Source organism: Poromitra crassiceps (genome assembly GCF_964638095.1).
Source record: "Poromitra crassiceps genome assembly, chromosome: 12".
Taxonomy (NCBI): domain Eukaryota; kingdom Metazoa; phylum Chordata; class Actinopteri; order Beryciformes; family Melamphaidae; genus Poromitra; species Poromitra crassiceps.
This window is the reverse complement of record NC_139632.1, coordinates 26,929,775-26,951,984: the sequence shown is the minus strand read 5'-3', so window position 1 is coordinate 26,951,984 and position 22,210 is coordinate 26,929,775. Positions and strand designations below refer to the sequence as shown.

At 44.8% G+C, this 22,210-nt stretch overlaps 1 protein-coding gene across 1 annotated transcript; it reads right to left on the bottom strand.

Moving 5' to 3' along the window:
- Positions 1-923: 923 nt before the first annotated feature.
- LOC310786274 (calcium/calmodulin-dependent protein kinase type IV) lies at positions 924-20,971 on the bottom strand (the record flags this gene model as incomplete). The annotated part of the gene is made up of 11 exons (XM_083647435.1): positions 924-1,406; positions 1,648-1,800; positions 2,336-2,462; positions 4,078-4,153; positions 4,848-4,922; positions 6,208-6,298; positions 12,468-12,540; positions 14,430-14,512; positions 14,617-14,679; positions 16,369-16,447; positions 20,865-20,971. The coding sequence occupies 11 exons, from the start codon at positions 20,969-20,971 to the stop codon at positions 924-926; spliced, it is 1,410 nt and encodes a 469-aa protein (XP_083503561.1).
- Between the last annotated feature and the right edge of the window lie 1,239 nt (positions 20,972-22,210).

The following is a 22,210-nucleotide window of genomic DNA, read 5'->3' as shown; positions in this document are numbered from 1 at the left end:
GTTAACTCCCAGCTTGAAGCCGTTTACAGAAGCCCTGAGATGCAGGTGAAAAAAAAGAAAAAATCTGCTGATCCATTTTCTAAGTCAGAATCGAAAGTGTTTTCTCTCCTGTGTTTATGACAAAGGGCTACTTTGCCCATCTTCAACTATAGCTTTGTATCATTATGTCAGGAGTATGAAAATGATCAATGCAGGGCTAAAAGCTTCCATGTTTTCTTCTAGTTGACTAGTCGATTAGTATTGTTTTCACCAATGAAATGGTCAATTCTCAAGAAAGGTCTCAAATGGTCAACTAATGTAGGCGGGACCAACCTGGGGGTATGTGAAATAGCAGAGTCCTGATTGGCTCTGAGAAGCTGTTTATAAATGAGCCGCTAAACCCCAGCAACTTGTCTGAGCTGGAGATCCCGCCTGTTTGACTGCGGTAACAACAGAGACGGGAGTCTTTCCATCTCTAAATACCTTCAATTCTGTTAACATGGCATCATGTAGAAAATGATTTTTCAAACAAAACTATGGTCAATTTATTTATTTATTTACATAGTTTATTCCTGAAACCACAGATGAACGGTTAGTCAACAGCGTCGACTAGTGGTTTTGATAGTCGACTAGTCGATTAGTCTGTGAATGCCCTAAGACACAGCAGAGAAAAGTATTTAGACCAGACTTGGAAAATGGATCACGAGATGTATTTTTTCTCCCTTGCCTCTCAGGGCTTCCGTAGCATCAGTATCCTGGCTGAGCTGCTACAGAAGCTCCTCCCACAAAATGTTCAACTTGATCTCAGGGCGATACTTTTGGTTCGGGTGCAGTTTGGTCCAAATAAACATCAGATGTTTGGATCAGAGTCTCGACAAGTTCTGCTCTTCGGTCCTTGGAAACAGAGTGGAGTGGCCCCTCTCTGCTTCCCGCTCCCCGGGCGATCACTGGCAGTGGGCGGTCTTAGCGTCAGGCTCCACCCCCAGCGGGAAGCCATTGCTGAGGCTTTTGGGACTGGGAGGTGCGGCTAACACGGGGGAGGCCCCGCCCGTGGAGGTGGGCTCTACGAACGAGCGGCTCTTCTGCGGCCGGGATTGGACCGCTGAGGGTTTGGGGATGACGGACAGCTGCCGTGGCCCGTCGGGTTTGAGCGGAGGCCTGGTGGGGGTGGGGCCTGCAGGCGGGGGTTTGGGGCTGCGGGGAGGGGAGGGGCCGAGGATACACCGGTCCGGACGCTCCGATTCATCCCCCTGGATCGGGGGCAGGCCCTCCTCGCTCAAGGGGGCGTGGCCTGAGGGCTCGGGGGGCGGGTCCTGCTGCATGCTGCTCTGCCTGGATGTTCCTGAGCCAGGCATCTCACAGCTATCGGTGCGACGCCTCGAGCACTCGTGCATCCGACTGGTGGCAACTACAGCCTTCATGGCAGCCTGGGAAGGGGGGGGGGAGGGCACACACACACACAAACTATAAAAACCAACATGGCTGCTCTCCATGGTGTGCAGAGCAGCGTCCGCATTTCACAACATCTACAGGGTTATTATGGTAAAGTTATGATGGAGCTGTCAGTTCTAACCCTAACCCTCCCGTCTGTTGCTCTAGGGGCGGAGCCTTTGCTGAGAATGACGCTACGCTAACCCAACAGAGTGCTCCTTAGTTAGCGTTCCTCACCTTAAGTTTGCGCCGAGCATTGAACTCCTGCAGTTTCCTCTGGGTGGTGTCCATGTGGGAGAAGCGGGCGGCCTTGCCCAGCACCCAGGGGTGCTGCAGGGCCTCCTGCACGCTGAGGCGCTTTTGAGGATCCAAGACGATCAGCTTACTGACCTGGAGACAGAGACTGAGTTCACGCTGTGTCCAGTAGCCTGTATATCTTTATCTATTTCACTCAATTTGTTTTCTGAGTATTTCTAATGGGAAAATTCTATTAGTTCAGATTATTAGCTTGTGGGCATACAAGGTACTGCAGTTGGTTTTGAGCAACTAAATGTTTGCCTATAATCTACTAATGTGTTCATATGTTCATCTCGCTAACAGAGTATGTTGAATATTGTAAATAACAGTTTCAGCCCATACTTCTGTGCAGCATTGTTATGACAAATATCCTTGTTTAATGATACTTATGTTTTGCCACTTGTACTATGATGCTGCAAATATTGTGGTGGCTGTTACTGTAGTTTACAGATGTTTCTATTGTTCATAACACCTGTAGGCTATGTAGGAGTACAGACCCTCAACTGTTTGTGAATGGTGTGGTAGTGGCCGTGTTCTAATAAGAGGATTCTAGTTTCTCTGACCCGGCACATACTGTACCGTATGGAGCCTCTGTCAGCCATTCCTTAATTTCAGTGCAGGAACTCACCAGGTCCTTGGCGTTGAGGGAGACCTCGTCCCACCAGGGGGAGACAAACTCATAGTCACAGTTGAGGATGCGGCTGTACATGTACTGATCCCCCCTCGGGTCGAAGAAGGGCTCGAACCCACAGAGCCTGAAACAGCACGCAGGCGTGTCATTAGCTTAGCATCACACTGTGCTAGCAGACAGGAGGAAGCTCACAGATCCCTCATGTCCTCAGCTATGGATCTCACTTCTGATCAGTCAATCTACTAAACCCTCCCTGAGCTATGGTGGCCTATTTAAAAGTACTCAAGTAAAAGAGTACATTTGCATTACTTTATTTTTTTATTTTTTTTTATAATGTACCCTAATACATTTCACACATCCAGCATGTCTTTGTCTGTCTTGTCTCTCATACTAAACAGCTGGTTCAGATGCAGCCAGGGATGCTCAGTTTGGTGATTCTCCTTTGTCAGACGAGCTAGAGCTGCAAGCAGCAATATCACAATCACATCCATCCTTTAGCTATGGCTATCAGCAGTGTCAAATGAAACTGATATTTCTGAACTAATGTGATGTTGGGGTCGGGGATCATTACAATGATCGTCCACACCTGTCTATTTCAATTGGCACGAGCCACCAGTTTGGGCGCCCTAAATGCAGAAGTGATTCTGGACCTGTTAGCGAGCAGTCCCAATGCTACGGTGCTATCTTCATAGTGCGGTGTGCAAAACTAAAATCTGAATTTACTCATTTACTCAGTGTACATTTAAAAAGTACTCAAGTAGAATATCTATTATTAAAATGACTCAAGTAAGAGTAAAAGTATAGTATTATAAAAATACTTAAAAGTACAAATCCTCAAAGAAACTACTCAAGTACTTGTACTTGACTTCCACCTCTGGTTGCAGGTGACCAAACTATCATCACCTCAGAGGAACTTTGGTCATGATGCTGCCTGAGGTGATTATTTTATATATATATCTTGAGGTGGTTCCAGGGGTCCTCAGCAAATTATAGCTTAAACTTTATTATTATTTCATTTCAAAGAAGTTCACACAGTTAGAGAATGCAGAAGAATTACTGTTTTGATGTACTTTCACTGTTAGCCTACTGCAGAGTCAGCCCCTCACTTTTAGTGTCTGGTTTCTGTGTGATGCTGATGGATTTTACCTCCGTACTGTTTACGGTCGGATGTGGGCCACAAACATGTTTGAGATTTTCAAGTGGGTCGTGAGTCAGAAAAGGTTGGGAACCGCCGGGCTACAATATGGAGACTGTGACACCATAACAAACCCGACTGTGGGGAAAACAGGATGCAATGTTTCTCATTATCTCATAATGGCTCTTAATGGATGTCATCAGACGGGAGGAAGCCTTCAAACCTATACAGTCGATGCTTCAAACCCACAACATCAAGATGTTAAATCCATACTTGAAATGAGAAATGAGTGTGACTATGTGTGTGTGTGTGTGTGTGTGTGTGTGCACGTGTAACGGCGTTGTGTTGGGGGTAATTGCAGCAACCCACGTTAAGGGGCTTGCCCAGGGGTGGATTCGAACTGCTGACCTTCGGCTTGTGGGACGGACACGCTAACAACTGCACCAAGAGATCCAGCTCCCTTGGCAGAGCTGATTAACGTGCCTTCATACTGGGGGAGTGAGTTTAACCAACCTTCTCGCTACCACTCGAGACTCACAAGGATTCACATTCATTCGGTTACGCGCGCGCGCGCACGCATGTGTGCGTGTGGTAATGGACTCACAGGATGTAGAGGATGACGCCCACCGACCACATGTCCACCTCGGACCCGTAGGCATTTCCCCGCAGGATCTCCGGGGCTGCAGGGAGAACAGGCAGATGGCTCACAGACCCTCTGGCTCAGAGTCAGGTCAAATCCCAGAGAGCAGAGGAAGGCTATAGACTGCCTGCTACTGCATCACAACAACACAGGTACTGAAAGACAGCTACTATCTACTACTGCTAGTACAGCTACACCATCTGCGACTGCTACAGTGTTCATTTTGACAGTCAATTTTGATCTAGTGTTAGTCTGAGGTCTTTTGACTAAAATGCCATTTAGTTTTAGTCATATTTCAGTCATCTGAAATGTTTGTTTCAGTCTAGTTTTAGTTCACTAAATATCATAAGATTTTAGTCGACTAAATCTACAGTAGATGTATAATGATGTGTAATGCATTATTTAAAGGTTTCTCTAGAATTTCCAAATTCATTGGAAAGATCTATTAATCTGTCATTATGGAATGGTATTAAGGTTTGAATTTGCAATACAGACACAGATGTAACTCATTTCCGTCTAGTTTTTATTCGTTGACGAAAATGTAAATAGATTTCCTCATAGTTTTTGTCATCACAACTTTCTTTTGGTCAGTTTTAGTCAACTGTAGTTTTGGTCAGTGAAAAAGGGTAGTTTTAGTCTAGTTTTAGTTTTACTCAACAAAATTAAGACTGGACTGCTAATACAGCTAGCATACAGTACTATCTAGCCCACCTGTTAAATGTGCAGCCACTCACCACAGTATCCCGGAGTGCCACAGACAGTCTTCATGGTGACTTGGTCATCAATAATTTTGGACAGGCCAAAGTCAGCTGGTAAGAGAGGAGAATGGGTCTTCATTATCATTATTACGACGCACCCCATATGTATATCTGTGCGTCTGTGTGTCTGTCTGTGTGTTCCTCCTCTCCTCTAGCTTGGCTGTGTGTCGATGCAGGAGGCGGAGCTAATCAAACAGCAGCTAGGCAAAGAGCACATGCTCCGCACTGCACCTAAGCCACACTGCCAGTGGCCTGAGTTCGCCACAAACCCTGTTCACAAACACATGTGAATATCCCAAATGATCACATATGACCATTACTTTGTGTCCAGGGAAACAGTTCACACAGTCACATTGGTCCCTGATCGGTGTCATGTTTTCGGCCATGTATGTCTATGCGTCACTCTGTGCGTCTGTCTGTGTGTTTTGTCTGTGTTCCTCCTCTCCTCTAGCTTGGCTGTGTGTCAATGCAGATGACACACATCAGATTGTGAATCTTCTGATCCCTGGCACCACAATGGTGGAACGAGCATCACTGCCCATCTTTCGGCAAAGACTAAAAACACACCTTTTCAGGCTCCACCTGGGCCCATCTTGAACTAACATCCCTCTCTTTCTAAAAATAAAATAAAAAAAATCCTTCTCAATCTACTTTCTACAGGTGCTACTCTATTCCTTCAAAATGTTGTAGCTGTCATAGATTGTGTTGCAAAGCTGATGTCTCTACTGTTGACAAAATGTGATATTGTAAGTTGCTTTGGAAAAAAGCGCCAAATGACGTAATGCAATTATTTTGAAAGTTTTAACTGGAAGTTTCCATTTTGTTTTGGCTGGCCTGACACCGGACCTGGGCAGCTACTGTATGTGAGAAGGGAGGGATAAGAAAGAGACGGCAGCCGTGGAGAAACAGAACGGGTTGAGAGTGCGATCTAAAAGTTTCCTGGGTAACAAAAAATAAGTGTATTAGTGGGACCTTTGATGTAAAACAAAAACGCATGAGTGGCTGCAATCAGCCCATTTTGCACTGCACATCTCTTCAGAATGGGGTTGCAGGCTTGATACTGCCACTCTCAAGTCAAGCTCAATGCACCCTCCAACCCCCATCCCGCCTCCGAGAAAGGCTGGCATACAGTAACATGCAGGCTCGTGACTGACAGTAATACAGTCTCTCGGTTTTGCTAGTCCCGTTTGGGGACTAACTGCGGAATTTGTTATTCTTATCCATACCCTGCTCTCTGCTGCTATGATAACCCAGTTTCCCCACAAGGATCAAGAATGTTTCATCTAGTTGTAATCTATACAGACGTGTGGGGGCAGTAATGAGTAGTTGTTGTTACCTATTTTTAGCGGAGCGTCCAGCGACAGGTCAGCGTACAGCAGGTTCTCTGGTTTCAGGTCACGGTGCACAACTCCGTTCTCATGTAAATACTGCAACACAAACAAGTAACACACACACACACACACACACACACACACACACACACACACACACACACACACACACACACACACACACACACACACACACACACACACACACACACACACACACACACACACACACACACACGCACACGCACACACACACACCGAAAGGTTAAAGAACTGTTCTAAACGACCGTAATCGTCTCAGTCTAAACCAGACAGTGACACCCTGTCTGTAGGGTGATCACATTTTAAAACCCAAAACTGAGACCCTTAGCCTTTGTTCACACCATATGCCAAAGCCACGCTAAAGCCACGCTGAGTGTCACACATAACCGATCACACATGAAGCACTCTCTTTTCCTCAGCGCCTCGCTAGGTGCGCCTTGCCCCCGCCCACAACTTGCATTGACTTCATGCCTGGCAGCTCGGTTTCAGCGCGCTGCATGCTTGGAAAATGGAACAAAATCCTGAGCTATCGCTTCAGTGCAGCTTCAGCATGGCTTGAGCGTGGCATGGCATGCGGGTGGTGTGAACGGTCTTGCCTGTTAACAAGGACGCTGAAATGAAACTGCGTGGCTTCAGCGTGGCTTTAGCATGGCTTTGGCGTATGGTGTGAAGGAGGAGTTTACCACATGCTTATGCCCGCTCCCGCGCACATGCCTGTGCATCTGTATGCACCATAGGCATTTTCATCTGGATGGGGGATGATTATTTCAGTGCACCTTTCAGCACCACGGCCAGCACCTCTGCAAACCAAAAATCATGTTTTGTCTCCAAAAATCAACCAAAACTGGAGAGACGAGCTGGACAGAACATGATAAATGTCTATGTAAGTGTTGAAAACAAATATAATACTATTATCATTTTAATTGTGGTGAAAGCAGCGAAAGTCTGGTAGAATGTTGAAAACCACGGGTCATTTTAGTGTTTTACAAATATTTGTCAGGACTCTGGGACAAAAAGTCATTCTTTTCAGGTTCTCATTGAAGGTCTAATGTGGGGGGGGGGGGGGTATCATGTTATGTATTTGTTAAAGTGGGCATAATGGAGCCCTCTGAGAGTGTAATTGTGATTGAGGGAAAGACAGTAGATTTGAGGAGGTAAAGCATGTGAGAGGGAGAGAGAGGGAGAGAGAGGGGGGGGAATATGTGGCCGGATCATCATGATCCAACAGGATCCAACTACAAGCCAACAGGAGAGAGAGAGAGAGGGGGGGGGGGGGGGGGGTCTGTGGCCGGAACCAAGGAACGGAGAACAAGAGGTGATGATCCAAACTCTGAGCTGACAGATGGCCTCATCCTCCAGCTCCCAGCATGACCTGCTGCTCTCTGAACCTAGACCCCAGACAGGTGCTCCTTCCAACCAGGACCATGGAGAAGGGCTTTTCTCCCTTTATAACTGCACCAACTTTAAATGAGAATAATGGTGTTACAGCCCATTTACTTGTCTATATCTACACTATTTATATCCCCCCCCCCCCCATTTATAATACATGCTGCGTGTAATTAAATTGTTTTAAAATTTACTTGTTTGTCATCCTTTTTTAAATCCAGCCTTTCTGGTGTCAAACCTAGCTTGAACCGAACTGCTGTCCCTGCTGAATAGTGGGCTTTTAAGGCAGCGTATCTCTTCCCAGAGTCCTACTGTATGTTCACAAGGTCCTGTGTTCTCCAGTTCAACATACTGTGTTCCCCAGTTCAATATACTGTGTTCCCCAGTTCAATATACTGCGTTCCCCAGTTCAACATACTGTGTCAAATTTGACCCGTTTCAAGTTCAAAATATTTAGGACCCTGGTAACATAGGGCCTTTGGAACATAGGAGCACGTACTGTATCTAGAACTGGGGAATAGGGCCCTTACTCATGTTCCCAGTATGTGTTATGTACTGGTAAATCTAAATCTAAATCTAAATCTAGGAACATAGGACCCTGGGAAGTGGGTGTTTGAGGATTATTGAGGAATATCTCCTGGGGGAGACTTCCATGTTCCCCTGTGGGGTCTGACTGACTGACTGACTGACTGACAGGCAGCAGTGGACCGTAACACACTATTTCACACCCTCGCTAGACGCTAGACGGGCTCGATCGATTCTACCATCAATCTGTAATCAATCAAACTGCCTGGTGTCCACCACACCAGACTGACAGAACAGAACAGAATATCAGTCAGGCACTCAGCACAGCCATTACCTGCACACACACACACGCACGCACGCACACGCGCGCACGCATGCACGCACACACACACACACACACACACACACACACACACACACACACACACACACACACACACACGTGTGCGCCTGCACACACACGGCCAGGCGCTCAGCTTGGCCGTTACCTGCACTGTATTAGCTCTGATGGAGCCACGGCGGGGACCTTTCGAACCTGGCTCTCCACAGAATCACTGCACCCACCGAGGCAGCTCGTTAATCACACCATCACTCTCCATTAGCCTGGTCTCCACTCTGTCGGCTGTGTGCGTGTGTGTGTGTGTGTGTGTGTGTGTGTGTGTGTGTGTGTGTGTGTGTGTGTGTGCGTGTGTGTGTGTGGGTGTGTGTGTGTGTGTGGGGGGGGGGGGGGGGGCTGTCTTGACTCACCGACCTGACGAGGGGGAGTCAGGGAGAGCTAATGCCGTTACCAGGAGACAGGACAGATGTTGTTGTTTTTTTCAACTAGATAATAAAAGGGAAAAAAGAAAGGAGAGGAGAAGCCTGGGAGACCGAATGAGCTCAGAAACAAGGCTGGTCCACACTGAAGAAGACAGGTTCTTCAAGGGTTCCACAGAGAACCATGACTCAAAGAACACTGCGATTTGTCAGAATGGTGAATCAGAATAGTCAGTGTGGTGGTGTACTGGTCTGACTGGTCGGACTTGTCTTACTGGTGTTGTGATGTAACAGCAGTGCTCTTAGTCTTACTGGTCTTACTGGTGTTGCTGATGTAACAGCAGTATGCATGCAGCTGCAGCAGCTTACATAAGAGGAGCTTCCATCCTGCTGCTCCACAGATTATTAAACCCAGAGAGAAAAACACTGCCATGACAGCTCTCTGAGAGGATTACACACACGCACGCATGCGCGCACACACACACACACACACACACACACACACACACACACACACACACACACACAGACACACACAGACACACGCATGCACGCACGCACGCACACACACACACACACACACACACACACACACACACACACACACACACGCGCACACACACACACACACACACACGCACACACACACACACACACACACACACACACACACACACACACACACACACATCTGCCTCTGTGGTATCCCTGACTGACAACAGATGACCTGCATCTACCACGCACAGAAATATATATAGAAGTATACAGCTCTTCTACCGTGTGTGTGTGTGTGTGTGTGTGTGTGTGTGTGTGTGTGTGTGCGTGCGTGCGTGCGCACGTGTGTGCGTATATGTACTGTATGTGCATGCTAAATCTCTGCCTGTAACCTGGGATTACAGTACAGCTGTATTCCCCACACAGATGTGTGTAGTGTTAAGCTGCTCAGCCTCAGCAGCAGTGACAGCATGCTGACCTGGGGTCTGCTGCTACCTTCAAAGCCAGCAGACTGTTCAAACGCGAGTTTGGACTCTACTTTATTTCATGTCAGCTACCTTATTAGCATACAGCAACCAAGGAAACTATAAAGAAGGAAGAGACATCACCCACATCATAGTGTTGGAATTTTTAATTGGGGCCAGTTCTATTGAAGTGAATGGCGCGGGCAGGGTAACTCCCGCTATAAACCATCATATCTGTGTCATTTCACATTTGATTGAAGAATGCTTCCACCAGATTAAAGAAAACACATTATGTGATGTTGGCTGATGGTTTTTTTTATGTCAGCATCCTAGTCATCCTTAATCTCTCAGCTGCCTTTGGCACCATCTCCCATTCTTTCCACCTCAAAAACATATCAAGTCTCCGTCGCTCACGGCTTTGTCACTTCACGTTTGGACCACTGCAATGGAGTTCTGTACAGGGTTCCTTCCAGCCAAGACCCTTGCCCAGCTCCAATATGTACAGAACACCGCTGCCAGTATCCTCACCTGGACCAAACCCTGGCAACACATCACCCACACCTTGCAGCAACGTCACTGGCTTCCCATAAAACTAACCTAATAACCTTCAAGGTCCTCCTCCTCACCGATAAATCCCTGCACGGTCTGGCCCCCTCATACCTCACTGACCTACTCCACCCATACACCCCCTCACGTGGACTCCGTTCCTCTCTGACACTGGATTTCTCTCCATCCCCCGCATCAAAAGATCCACCTTCGGTGACCTGAGCGTTCTCTGCTGCTGCTCCCAAGCTCTGGAACTCCCTCCCACTTTCCATCCGTGACTCTGACTCATCAACATGTTCAAGAACAGACTAAAAATGCATCTTTTCAGACTTGCCTTTCCTCAGCAGGGCCAGGGTTCAGAGTAGCACTATTCCATAACTGTTTTTTAGTCCCTTTTTATTCTTTTTGGGTACTTAACTCTGCTTTTTCTTGCATTTTTTTTATATTGTACAGTGTACTTGAGGTTGAGAAAGGCACTTTTAAATCAAATTTATTATTATTATTATCCTTATTATTATTATTATTATTATTATTATTATTATTATATTATCAAACTTCCCACCAAGTGAAACAATACACCATATTATTGAAATTGCCACATTTGTATAATACAGGAGCACACAAGCTGTACAAATGAGAGTCCATCGTCTTCAGTGCCTGCATCACTTCAGCCGATAGGAGATCATTTGAAGCAGCAATGGATTGGTTGAGAGTCAGTTGAAGTTGCCTCACAGCTGTAACCTTACCGATGTTTGCCGTGCTGGTGGAAGTGTTATCACCTGCCAGTGCAGTGGCTACAGCAGGCGGGAAATATGTGCTGTCTGCTGAGCCGCCTTGATGTTGTCGAGATGCTTTTTCCCTTTGGCATGGCTATTATTATTATTATTATCAAACTTCCCACCAGGTGAAACAATACAACCATGTTGCCAACGTCAAAAGTGTATTGTAATGTGTATTGTAATGTATTATATTTCTAATTTTTACAGACTGAAAAACAAGCTGCCAGCTGCACTTGCCTTCTCTTACTATGCTAACTTTTTTCCTATCCTGCCACACGCCAACTAGCTCAGCTGCATGCCCCAATGTGTATCACGAGATACTATTGAAGCGTCGTAGAATCGTAGATTTTAAATTAGTAATACAAAGAATGTATTTTGCGTAACGTTAGACATATTTTGGGATTTTTATCAAATAAAATAAAATAAAAGAACTAGCAAAAAACTGTAAATTCCAAAACTTTTACAAAACACTAAATTCCAGGCATGGAAAACAGTTTTTCAAATTCCATAACTTTTTCAGGAATTTCATGGCCGTCTGAACCCTGTTCTTATGTGAACGTGTGCGTTTGTGATCATGGCTCTGTCCCACAGTTGCATATAGCTCAACTCAAGCCCCTGTTTGGTCCAAAATAGAGCTAGATTAGCTAACTACATCAACTACTACAGCTAACTACATCATCATGATCGAACGGGGCATCAGTCAACATCACGTAATATGTTTTCTTTAATCAGCACCTCAACACAGATATGATGGTTTTAGTGGGACTTTCCATGCCCGCCCCATTCACTTCAATGGAACCGGCCCCAATGCAGAATTCGAACGCTGTGACGTGAGTGATGTCTTATCCTTCATTTATAGGGTCCTTGCACTGCAACAGGAAGTAAGCTAGGGGCAATTTAGAATGTTTATGTTGTCAAGTTGCTGGAACTGCTACCTCCACGATGCGATCCCAGATAAGTGATTGAAGATGGATGGATGGATGTTGTCAAGTTGAAACGGTCCCGTGCCTCCAATGTGCTTGTTGTCTTGAGATGTTCTGGAACCTTTCCCCTCCACACCGAGCCCCTGGTGCTCCAGGACCTAGTCATTTACTGCTGAACATCACAGCCAATCATGTCAAGCCAATCATGATTAGCTGCAGCTGTCAGTCAGCTCAGAGCTGCTGGTCGGCCCAGCTAGCACTCAGAACAAACAGGAAGCGGCTTCAGTTTCCTGAAGCTCAGAGTGGAGACAGAAGCCCTGAACCAATCAGAGTGCAAACTCCTTCTTACCGCCACAGCCTCCAGGATCTGCTTGATGACATGAGCAGCGTCTCTCTCGCTGTAGTACCCTCGCTCCACGATCCTGAAACACAGTTGCACAGCCAGTCAGCTTCACATACATACTGCAGACTGGACCATTCCCAACCTGTGGGCCAGGGCCCACTGGTGGGCCGCAAGCCCACAAAGGTATTGCAAGTGGGCCGCCACATCATTTGCAAACATTACGATTAGGGATATTTATCGGACCGATAAATTATCGGTCAACACAATTTTGGTCTATATAGCTAATTCCACCTTTTCATAACAACTGTGGGGGGGTCATATCTTATATAACTCGCCCGTTTGGAGTAAAATAGATGATAGAAAAGGGGGTGATTGACAGATCGCCTGTCCAGTGATCACGCAGCTTACCGATCACGGACCAATAGCAGGCAGAGCTGCTGCTCTGGGAAACCCCCATCTCACGTGAGCTGCGGAAGGACCTTCCCACTCTGCTGACGAAAAATCAAGATGGTGACGGCCAATGAATCAACTCCATACAGGAGACCAAAATGAATGGGATAGCTTTGTCCATATTTGTTAGGTCAGTGTTGGTTACTGACATTCATTGACTGCATTAATAACTAGCTAGTCTCACACAGAGCCATGTATATAGAAGAGGCATCTCCGTTCACTCCAATGGACCAGTTTTTTTTACTCTCAAGAGTTCCCAGAAGTAAGGTTCTGGATTAAGCAGCGCTGTCGAGTTGCAGCAAAATGGACAGTTTGTGATGTACTTTGAAAGGGTCAGACATTTAAAGAATCAAATTGTACACTATCAGCTTTATTTTAGCATTCAAAAGTAGCGCGAGCCTCGTTCCTGGCTATTCATTGGCTAGTGAGTCACGCATTTTGGTCCTCCGCTGACGCCACTCTCTTACTAGATTGCTCTGGTCTCACAGTGCCAGCTGTTCTTCTTCATTGGTGTATTTCTTCTTCTTCTTCTTCTTCTTCTTCTTCTTCTTCTTCTTCTTCTTCTTCTTCTTCTTCTTCTAGTGTTTTATGGCAGTTGGCAAACAGCTTTTGGTGCATTACCGCCACCTTCTGAAATGGAGTGTGGATCAGAATGGACTTCTAAGACACTAGGCTATATTCTCCTACTTAATCCAGTTTCCTCTAAAAATGAAAATATAGCCCTATATCCCCCATTCCCTGAGTTCAATTGCAAAAATTATTTTAATTCCAGCTTGATGTGATCATTCTCCAGTCTGTTCTTGAGGATCTGTCTTTCATGTTGGTAATAATGACAATCAATCATTACGTGTTCTACTGTTTCCTGCATTATTACAATTTTCCCACATACCAGTCTCATGTTTACCAATGATCTTAAGTGTACTGTTAAGACCAGGGTGCCCAAATCTGATCCTTGATATGCTATCTTCTTCTTGTTGGGATATCTTCTTCTTGTTGGTGTTGTATTTCCGGCTGGAGCCACTAGAGGCAGGCTCGTGAACGTGCAAAACGTCACATCCGCCACATTTTCCGGCAAATCTCTACCCGTGAGGAGCAGAATTCTCCAGCGATATCTTTGGAATGGGTGAAGACAGAGAGACGCGGCTGGGCTCATTTTTTAAGTTACGTAACGGAGCATTCACTCATTGGTAATAAAAAACATTGTGACTCTGTGAACATTTATTTTCCCCCCAAACTTACGGATTGGACCATTAATTTGCCCTTTTTTTGGACGCGCGCACACACACATGGTATTATAGGCGACTTGTGGGGATGTATCCTTTATTTCACCCTGTTGTATCTTTGCTTTCATCATGAGACAAGAAATAACACAAATTACCACACGACACACGTGGTCCTGGGCCGAATTTGCCCTTGTTGTTTTTGCTCCAATGAAATGTTTTATGGTCACTCACGATTCAGTAGGTCACGGGTTGCGTGTGTGTGTGTGTGTGTGGGTGTGTGCGTGTGTGTGTGTACCTGTCGAACAGTTCTCCTCCTGTCACCAGCTCCAGCACCAGAGCGATGTCAGTCTCCGTCTCAAAAATCTCCTTCAGTCGGATCTAAGGGAAAACATTGATATCAGCATAATATATAATCATAATAATCATGATAATAAAGGTCTAAAGTGTTGTACATTCTGGTATTAAGAAGTTCAGTCACTTACGATGTTTGGATGGGAAAGGCGCAGCAGGACGCCGATTTCAGTCCGGACTATTTTCTTGTCGATCTGTGATAGAAACAATGTTAAATGAACAGTGAAAACTGGAGCTGTGCTGCCTGTCCAGAGACCACACACGTACGCATGCACGCAGGCGCACGCACGCACGCGCGCGCGCACTCACGCACACTTTGGAGCATTATTTAGCCCCCTTCCCAACCAGCTAGAATCATGTGGTAGCAATGGATGCCTTAGGTCTTCTATTTTAATATGCTATCAGTATATCTTCAGTCTAGCTTTAAAAATGAGACCACTACAGCTTCTGAAAGACAGTGTGTTGGCCACAGATGACAGCACATTCAGGATTTTCGGGTGGCACCTCGGGTGGCCAATTCGATTTCAGGGGTGGCCAGTACCACCTCTGGCCACTCCCTAGAAACGCCCCTGCTGGCCCCAGCTCAGTAGATGTCTCACAGCCAGGCGTGTAACTGACCCACCCAGCCACCGTGACCCTGTCCCGTTCTGCTTCAGCCAAGTGTGAGAGCTTCACGCTGCCTCAAGACACCGCCTCATGCAGGGCAGAGCTCAGGGTTAGGCAAGGAAAGCCACTTAGTTGGGGTTAGGGTTAGGGTTAGAGTTGGGGTTAGAATTAGAGTTGGGGTTAGGGTTTGGATATGGATCGAAGTTAGAAACAGATGCGAACGGAAGCTGAACCAGGTGGCGAGCCACGGCGAGTATAAGCCCAGCCTTATACTCCCGTCGGTGCACGGTAGCTGGTTGACCGGAGAGCGGACATGCTCACATGTCATTTTTTGCTAATCCAATTAGAGTCTGAAGTCTTTGAGCTAGTCCAATTCAAGTCTCAAGTCACTGTAAGTCCAAGTCCCCATCTGTCCTGGAGAGCCCAGCACCGAGCCTGTCACAGTCGTGTCACGGTACCTGGGCGGGTCATGCCATGGTGGCTGGGTGGGTCAGTTACACACCTGGCCGTGAGACAGGACAGAGACGCAGATGACCTGCAAACTTTTATCTGTCTCCCCCGATTCTGTTACAAAGGGAAAAAGCCTAAACCTGATCCATTATGTACCAAGCTATATTACAGTAGGCACTACAACCCCAAACACAACCCGGTTTCGCTATGTGGTAACACACCCTATGTTGCTCCAACACAATCTGCTTGTTAAAGGCCTCCTTTATGTAATGAAGAATAAAGATCAAACAAAACTCACCAGACATTTCTCTGAAAATCTGATCTAAAAAAAGCATCAGGACCTAATATCCTCTCAAGGGACAGTGTTATGACCTACGACCTCTGAACGGACAGCGTGATGACCTGCGACCTCTGAACTGACAGTGTTATGACCTGCGACCTCTGAACTGACAATAGCCCCTTTCACACAGAGATCCCGCAATATTGGTGGAAAGGGACCTACGACCTCTTTGCTAACTACTCTTTCATACTTTGTACTACAAACTCCATTCAAACTTTAACCGGGTCACCACTTATAGTACTTTATCCTTTTAATTGAGCTTTTTGATACTGTATCTTTTGTACTTTTACAGAAATTACAGTTTATACTTTTTTCCAACCTTTATAATAGGAGTCTATGGAGCCAGCTTGATGTTGTCTTTTGAATTCGGGACCCAAGATGACAAGATGGAACCCATGTGACATCATGGTGCAAGGCATATGTAGTCAGCCATCAGTCAGTTTAGCTGGTAGATGATATCAGGTCAGACTCTTGGATGTATACTGACCGTTTTCTTCAGGACTTTGGCAGCGAACGGCTTCTGCGTCTGTTTCTCCTCACAGCGAAACACGATGGATGTCGCTCCTCTGTGGAGCAGAAAGACAGACAGACAATCAGGCAGACAGACAGACAGACAGACAGACAGACAGACAATCATACAGACAATCATACAGACAGACAGACAGAGACAGACATTACCATTTTTGCTATAGACATTCAAATACTGATAAAAATAGTTTTACAAGCAATTCAGCTATATTTAGAATTATTTTTTAATTTAGAAGTTTTGGTCTGATTGAAATGTTATATGGTCTCTCCTGATTCTAAATATAGCTGAAACGCTTATTCAGTGTTTCCCAAACTGTGGGTCGCGGCCTGGTCTGCCAACACTCCCTATTTTCGCGGGTAATCAAATGGCTGTAGCAGGGTCATTGTTAAAGCTACAGTGGAGATCCTGTTATCAGAAGAAACTAGAAGACCCACGGCATCCATTGGTACCAAGCATAATATGCTCGCTTGTCAGGAAGGGGGCTAGGTAACGCTCCAAACGTAGGTTAAATTTGGGAGAGGGAAAACTACTTCAAAGGGGTTCGTTGACCTCTCAGCTCAATTTATCTGAATGAAACCACATGCCAAGTAGCGGGCAAAAGCCACAAACGAAGGCTGGCAATACATTTTTGCTGTTGATCATGTGTGCATCTACTCGCTTTCCAGAAGTGATCCCACTGCGCAACATTACAGCTCCTGTTATTGTGAAGACTCTGACTATGTTTTTTTCATTGTCTGGTCTCCCAAAAGTGATTCAGGGTTAGGGTCAAGGTTCAAACTTTATGTCCCGTGTGTTTGCTCAAGTCTTGAAACAGCTGGACATAAAACACTGTCATTCTAGCATACCTAGACCTACAGTATGTGCAAAGTTTGGTTACTGTGGGCCTTAGATACAATTGTGTGTGTGTGTGTGTGTGTGTGTGTGTGTGTGTGTGTGTGTGTGTGACAAGTGTGTGTGTGTGTGTGTGACAAGTGTGTGTGTGTGTGTGTGTGTGTGTGTGTGTGTGTGTGTGTGTGTGTGTGTGTGTGTGTGTGTGTGTGTGTGTGTGTGTGTGTGTGTGTGCTAAATTTGGCTAAATCATGCTAAAGTGTGTTTACATTGTCAGTATGTTTGTAGAGTAGCCTAATGGTATTATTTATGTGATCACATGTACAGTAGATGAGTATAGACCGAATCACAATGTTGTTTACAATAACGTCTGGGTAGACCACGCCTGCACACATACAGTTTAATGGAGCGGAGCGGGAACAACTGAGATAAAGAGAAAATGCTTCAGTCTAAAATGCAGGATGCCTTCATATCTCATTAATTAACACTTTCACTCATGTTAGTTTGGAGAGCTAATTTACCTGTTGAGCCATAGAATAAAAACAATGACAGCTTGAGTTCACCCAAAACTAGCAGCTCATGCGAACAGCGGTGAGATGTCACTGTTGGGGAGATTTAGTTTATCAACACAGTAGGCATAAAATAAACACAACCAAATGTCAGATAGGTCGGGCCACCATGTTGAACTAGAGTATATATCTTTAACATTACAATTACGGCTGACAATGACAACAGAAAATGTAAACAAGATTGGGATATCTCCACAATTCAAATCAATCTGTAGGTGTCTATCCGAAAGTATACTGTTGTTGTTAACACAACGTCACGGTGATTCGGTCTATAGGCTATGTGTAGCATGTATGTAGGTAGTACTAGGTACATATCTTAGCCTACAGTAATGTATAGTATGTAGGTTATGTGTGTAGGCCTATGTATTGTATATGCTATGTGTGTGTCAGCAATTATGTGTTGTATTATTATGATTTATGTATGCTCACATTTTAATGTGGACTCTTGGAAGATTAGCCAGCACTAAAGCGTACTACAGTCTTTTTTTAATCTTGCTAATGCATCTGTGTGCTAGTATGGCAAAGTGTGCTTATATGAGGCTATTGCATGATAGTGTGAGAGTGTGCTAACACAGGCTAATATGTGCTAGCGTGTGCAGTGTAGTGACCAAAACACACGGAGGGAAACCTGGCTGATCAAACAGCTGACTGACCCATACGGGCTGCTGGAAACACAAAGAGTGTGTGTGTGTGTGTGTGGGGGGGGGGGGGGGGTGCTTTTCAGATGGATTTGTTTTCTCCATCTGTCCCAGTAAAATACAGACCCCCCCTCCCTCCCTCCCTCTCTCTCTCTCTCACACACACACACACACACACACACACACACACACACACACACACACACACACACAGAACTCATTTCCTTGTTTCCGGGCTGGTCTCCATAGCAACAGGACACCTGGTAACAGAGGGAACTCTGGTGGCTTCAGACAGACAGTGAATCTGTTTCCACAGAGGAACGAGAGACGCACAAACATTCTTGTTGTAGGCTAACTGCGTTCACACCAACGCGAAAAAAACAACATTTGCTTACGCCCTACTCACGCAGGTGGGAACGTGTGTGTTTCTCTCGCAAATTTCCAAGTTTCTTTTTGGCTCTAGCTCTGTAAATATGGCACTTTAAAGCCCCCCTCCAGTAAGTTTTTCCACCTGTATAACGGTTAGTGTTCTATTTCAAACATTCTAATGTTCTATGATCGCCTGCTGTATAATCGCACGTCATCTTATTCTGTGCTATACACCAAGGAGATACGTGTGGAAAAACAGTGCAAATTACACCGTAAACAGTATTCCTCCATAGCTTAGCTACAAGGAATAGCCACAGATTTCAAAACTGATGGGCTTATTGGAAAGAGCGTGACTCAAAATTGTTAACGAACCATTGTTTTGGTCACTCAGTGGTGTTTTCAGCCCAACGAACATGGTTACAGCCAGCAGGCAGCGGGCTAAATAAGCTAACATAGCTAACAGCTAGCTAGCTAGGTAACATGCCAGCTCGCCCTCAGTCAGAATCCAGTTGTCATTATGTATGACTATAGCTTTCCATTGAGTCGTACGTCATTGTTCCATTTTCGCAACTTGAGCACAAAATGTATTTATTTGTCAAAAAACATTTGGCAAACAGTGTGGCTGATCAACATTGTCAGGGCATGACTCGGAAACATTATGAAATATCTTAAAAGTGACCAAATACACTGGAGGGGGACTTTAACTTTTTTTTTTTATTGGTGATCATGTAGATTCCGACTATGAGGTCAGTTTATCAAAATAAATTATTTTCGTTTTGGGAGATCTGAACCGGGGCCTGGCAGTAGGGCATCTCAGCTGCTTGCAGCCATGCTCCAAGCTGCTCAGCTGGGCAACATAACGTTGTCATACTGGGGGGAAATGATCCCCACATTCTAAGCACTTCATATTCCCCGAGCTGAACCATATAAAAACTCTCCTCATGCTTTACCCGAAATAAAACCTCAAGTGTCTGTGTTTGTGACTCCAAAAACATAAACAGCTAGCTAACTTTGGCTAATGCCAAACTGTTACTGTTACAGTACTACTAGCATTGTTGGGGGTAACTCATTACAAAAGTAACATATTACATGTAATATATTACTTTTAGCAGTAACTCAGTAATATAACTTATTACTTATAGGATCTTAGTAATATGATACCAGTTACTTTGTCAAGTAACTCAAGTTACAAATTGAGTTACTTAAAAAAAATCAGAGCGCATATTTAAGTAAAGATACAATCATTTCCTAATCAAACTGTGTGTTTTTATGCAAATAACCACTATAGATGACAATAACAAAGGAAAAGAATGACAATTAGAATTTTGGATGGTTTACACTGACTTCTAGACGATTGAAATTATTTTTCAGGATGGTTCCAGGTCGGCGATGTCATTCTGCTACTGCTGTTATTTTAGTGAAAGTAATGCAAAAGTAGTGTAATAAGTAACGAGTTACTCTACACAGACAGTGATTTTGTAAAGTAACTTATTACTTTCAAATGAAAGTAACTAGTAATATGTAGTATATTACATTTTGAAAGTAACTTGCCCAACACTGACTACTAGTAGTAGCCTACTACTACTAGGCTACTACTGACATGATAATATGTATTAATCCATACACGGCCGCCATTTGTTGTTTGTCAGGCTTTAAACAGACAGCTGACAGACTGGAAGATAAATCCAGCAACACAAATACAACTCTATCATATTTCTAGAAAGGCACTGATGTTTTCTCTCTCTTAAACAACTCAATCTCATATAACTCATATCAGCTTGACCCTGCTCACTATGATGCAGACTAGGAATTGAGGTGCTAAAGATATATTATGTCAGTCTCCACAATAAAGTTATTCTTGGAGAAACATCAGCGGAAGTCTCATAGCCCAAACCAGCAATTAATTGCAGCCTCTGCGATTTGAAAACTCCAGAAGTTGATATTGTAATTTCTTTCTTCTTCTTCTTCCTGTTCAGCTCTACAGTCTAGTAGTCAGACCAGTAGGACTGTGCCAGACCAGCAGGACTCTGTCAGACCAGTATAGACCTACCTGCCCAGTTCAGAGCCCATGCTGTAGAACTCCTCCACCGTGGCGTCCCGTCGGGATCCGTCCACCCAGAAGTCCACCGGCTCCGAGCCGGGCCTCGAGGTCGGCATAATGACAGAACCAGACCAGTACAGACCAGACCAGTTCAGATGGGATCAAACAGGACAGAATCAGGACCAGACCTGGGCCGGGCCAGACCAGGATCAGAACCAGATCAGGACTAGGTCAGATCAGATGTGAACAGGACCAAAGGAGGACCAGAGAACAGAGCAGCTCTTGCTACAGATCCCTGTGGGTGAAGCCAGGTGAACAGAGCGGAGGAGGATCCAGATCCTGTAGCCAAGACCTGGTTCTTGAAACTCTCAGATCTTGATCTTGTTTCTATCAGAATGCAAACAGGACCCTCCAGGCTGCAGAAGCCCCCATGGTGTCTGCTGGTAACTTCTCCATATTCACCATGGATATTATGACCTGAAATATACAAAAGAAAAGATGTGATGGTAGGGCATAATCTGTGCTTATAGAGGGGGACTAAGACAAGTACCTTAATGGCTTTGTGTTCTGAAAAGCACTAAATGATGATTATTATGATGATTGTGTAATTAATCTACCTCTTTGTGGTTAACTCACATTTACATGACTAGAAGGTCTCCTTGATTCTGATTGGTTCCGTGCAGACATGTTTTGGGTGGGAACACGGAAGTGAGAGAGTGTATTGTGACATGTGAAGTGTGGAGTTAAGTAAAGCTGCCGAATTGAATCATCCGTCTCCGTCTGCCTGTTTACTATTAACCCAAAGTGATTTATCCGACCACCTAACGAACCCCCACGTTACAATTGTTTTTATTTAATCATTTAATTTACACAATATCGCTGTATTCTCTATGAAGTGGGCTAAATGATCAGTTGTTAGTCAAAGACACATGTAGGGCTGGGCAATATGGAAAAAATAAATATCACAATATTTTTGACCATCTATAGCCTACTGTATACCTCGATATCGATATTACAACAATATTGGTGTTTTCTCAAAATATTTACACAGTGGATTATATATATACTATATATAGGCTATATATGTATATATATATATATATAGCCTATATATTCACACACACACACACACACACACACACACACACACACACACACACACACACACACACACACACACACACACACACACACACACACACACACACACACACACACACACACACACACACACACACACACACACACACATATATAGGCTATAGATGTAAATAGGCTAGGCTAATCATCAGTAATGTGGATATAATGACCAAGTGCGTAAAGGAAAATAATAGAACAGCTCAGAAAAATAACAT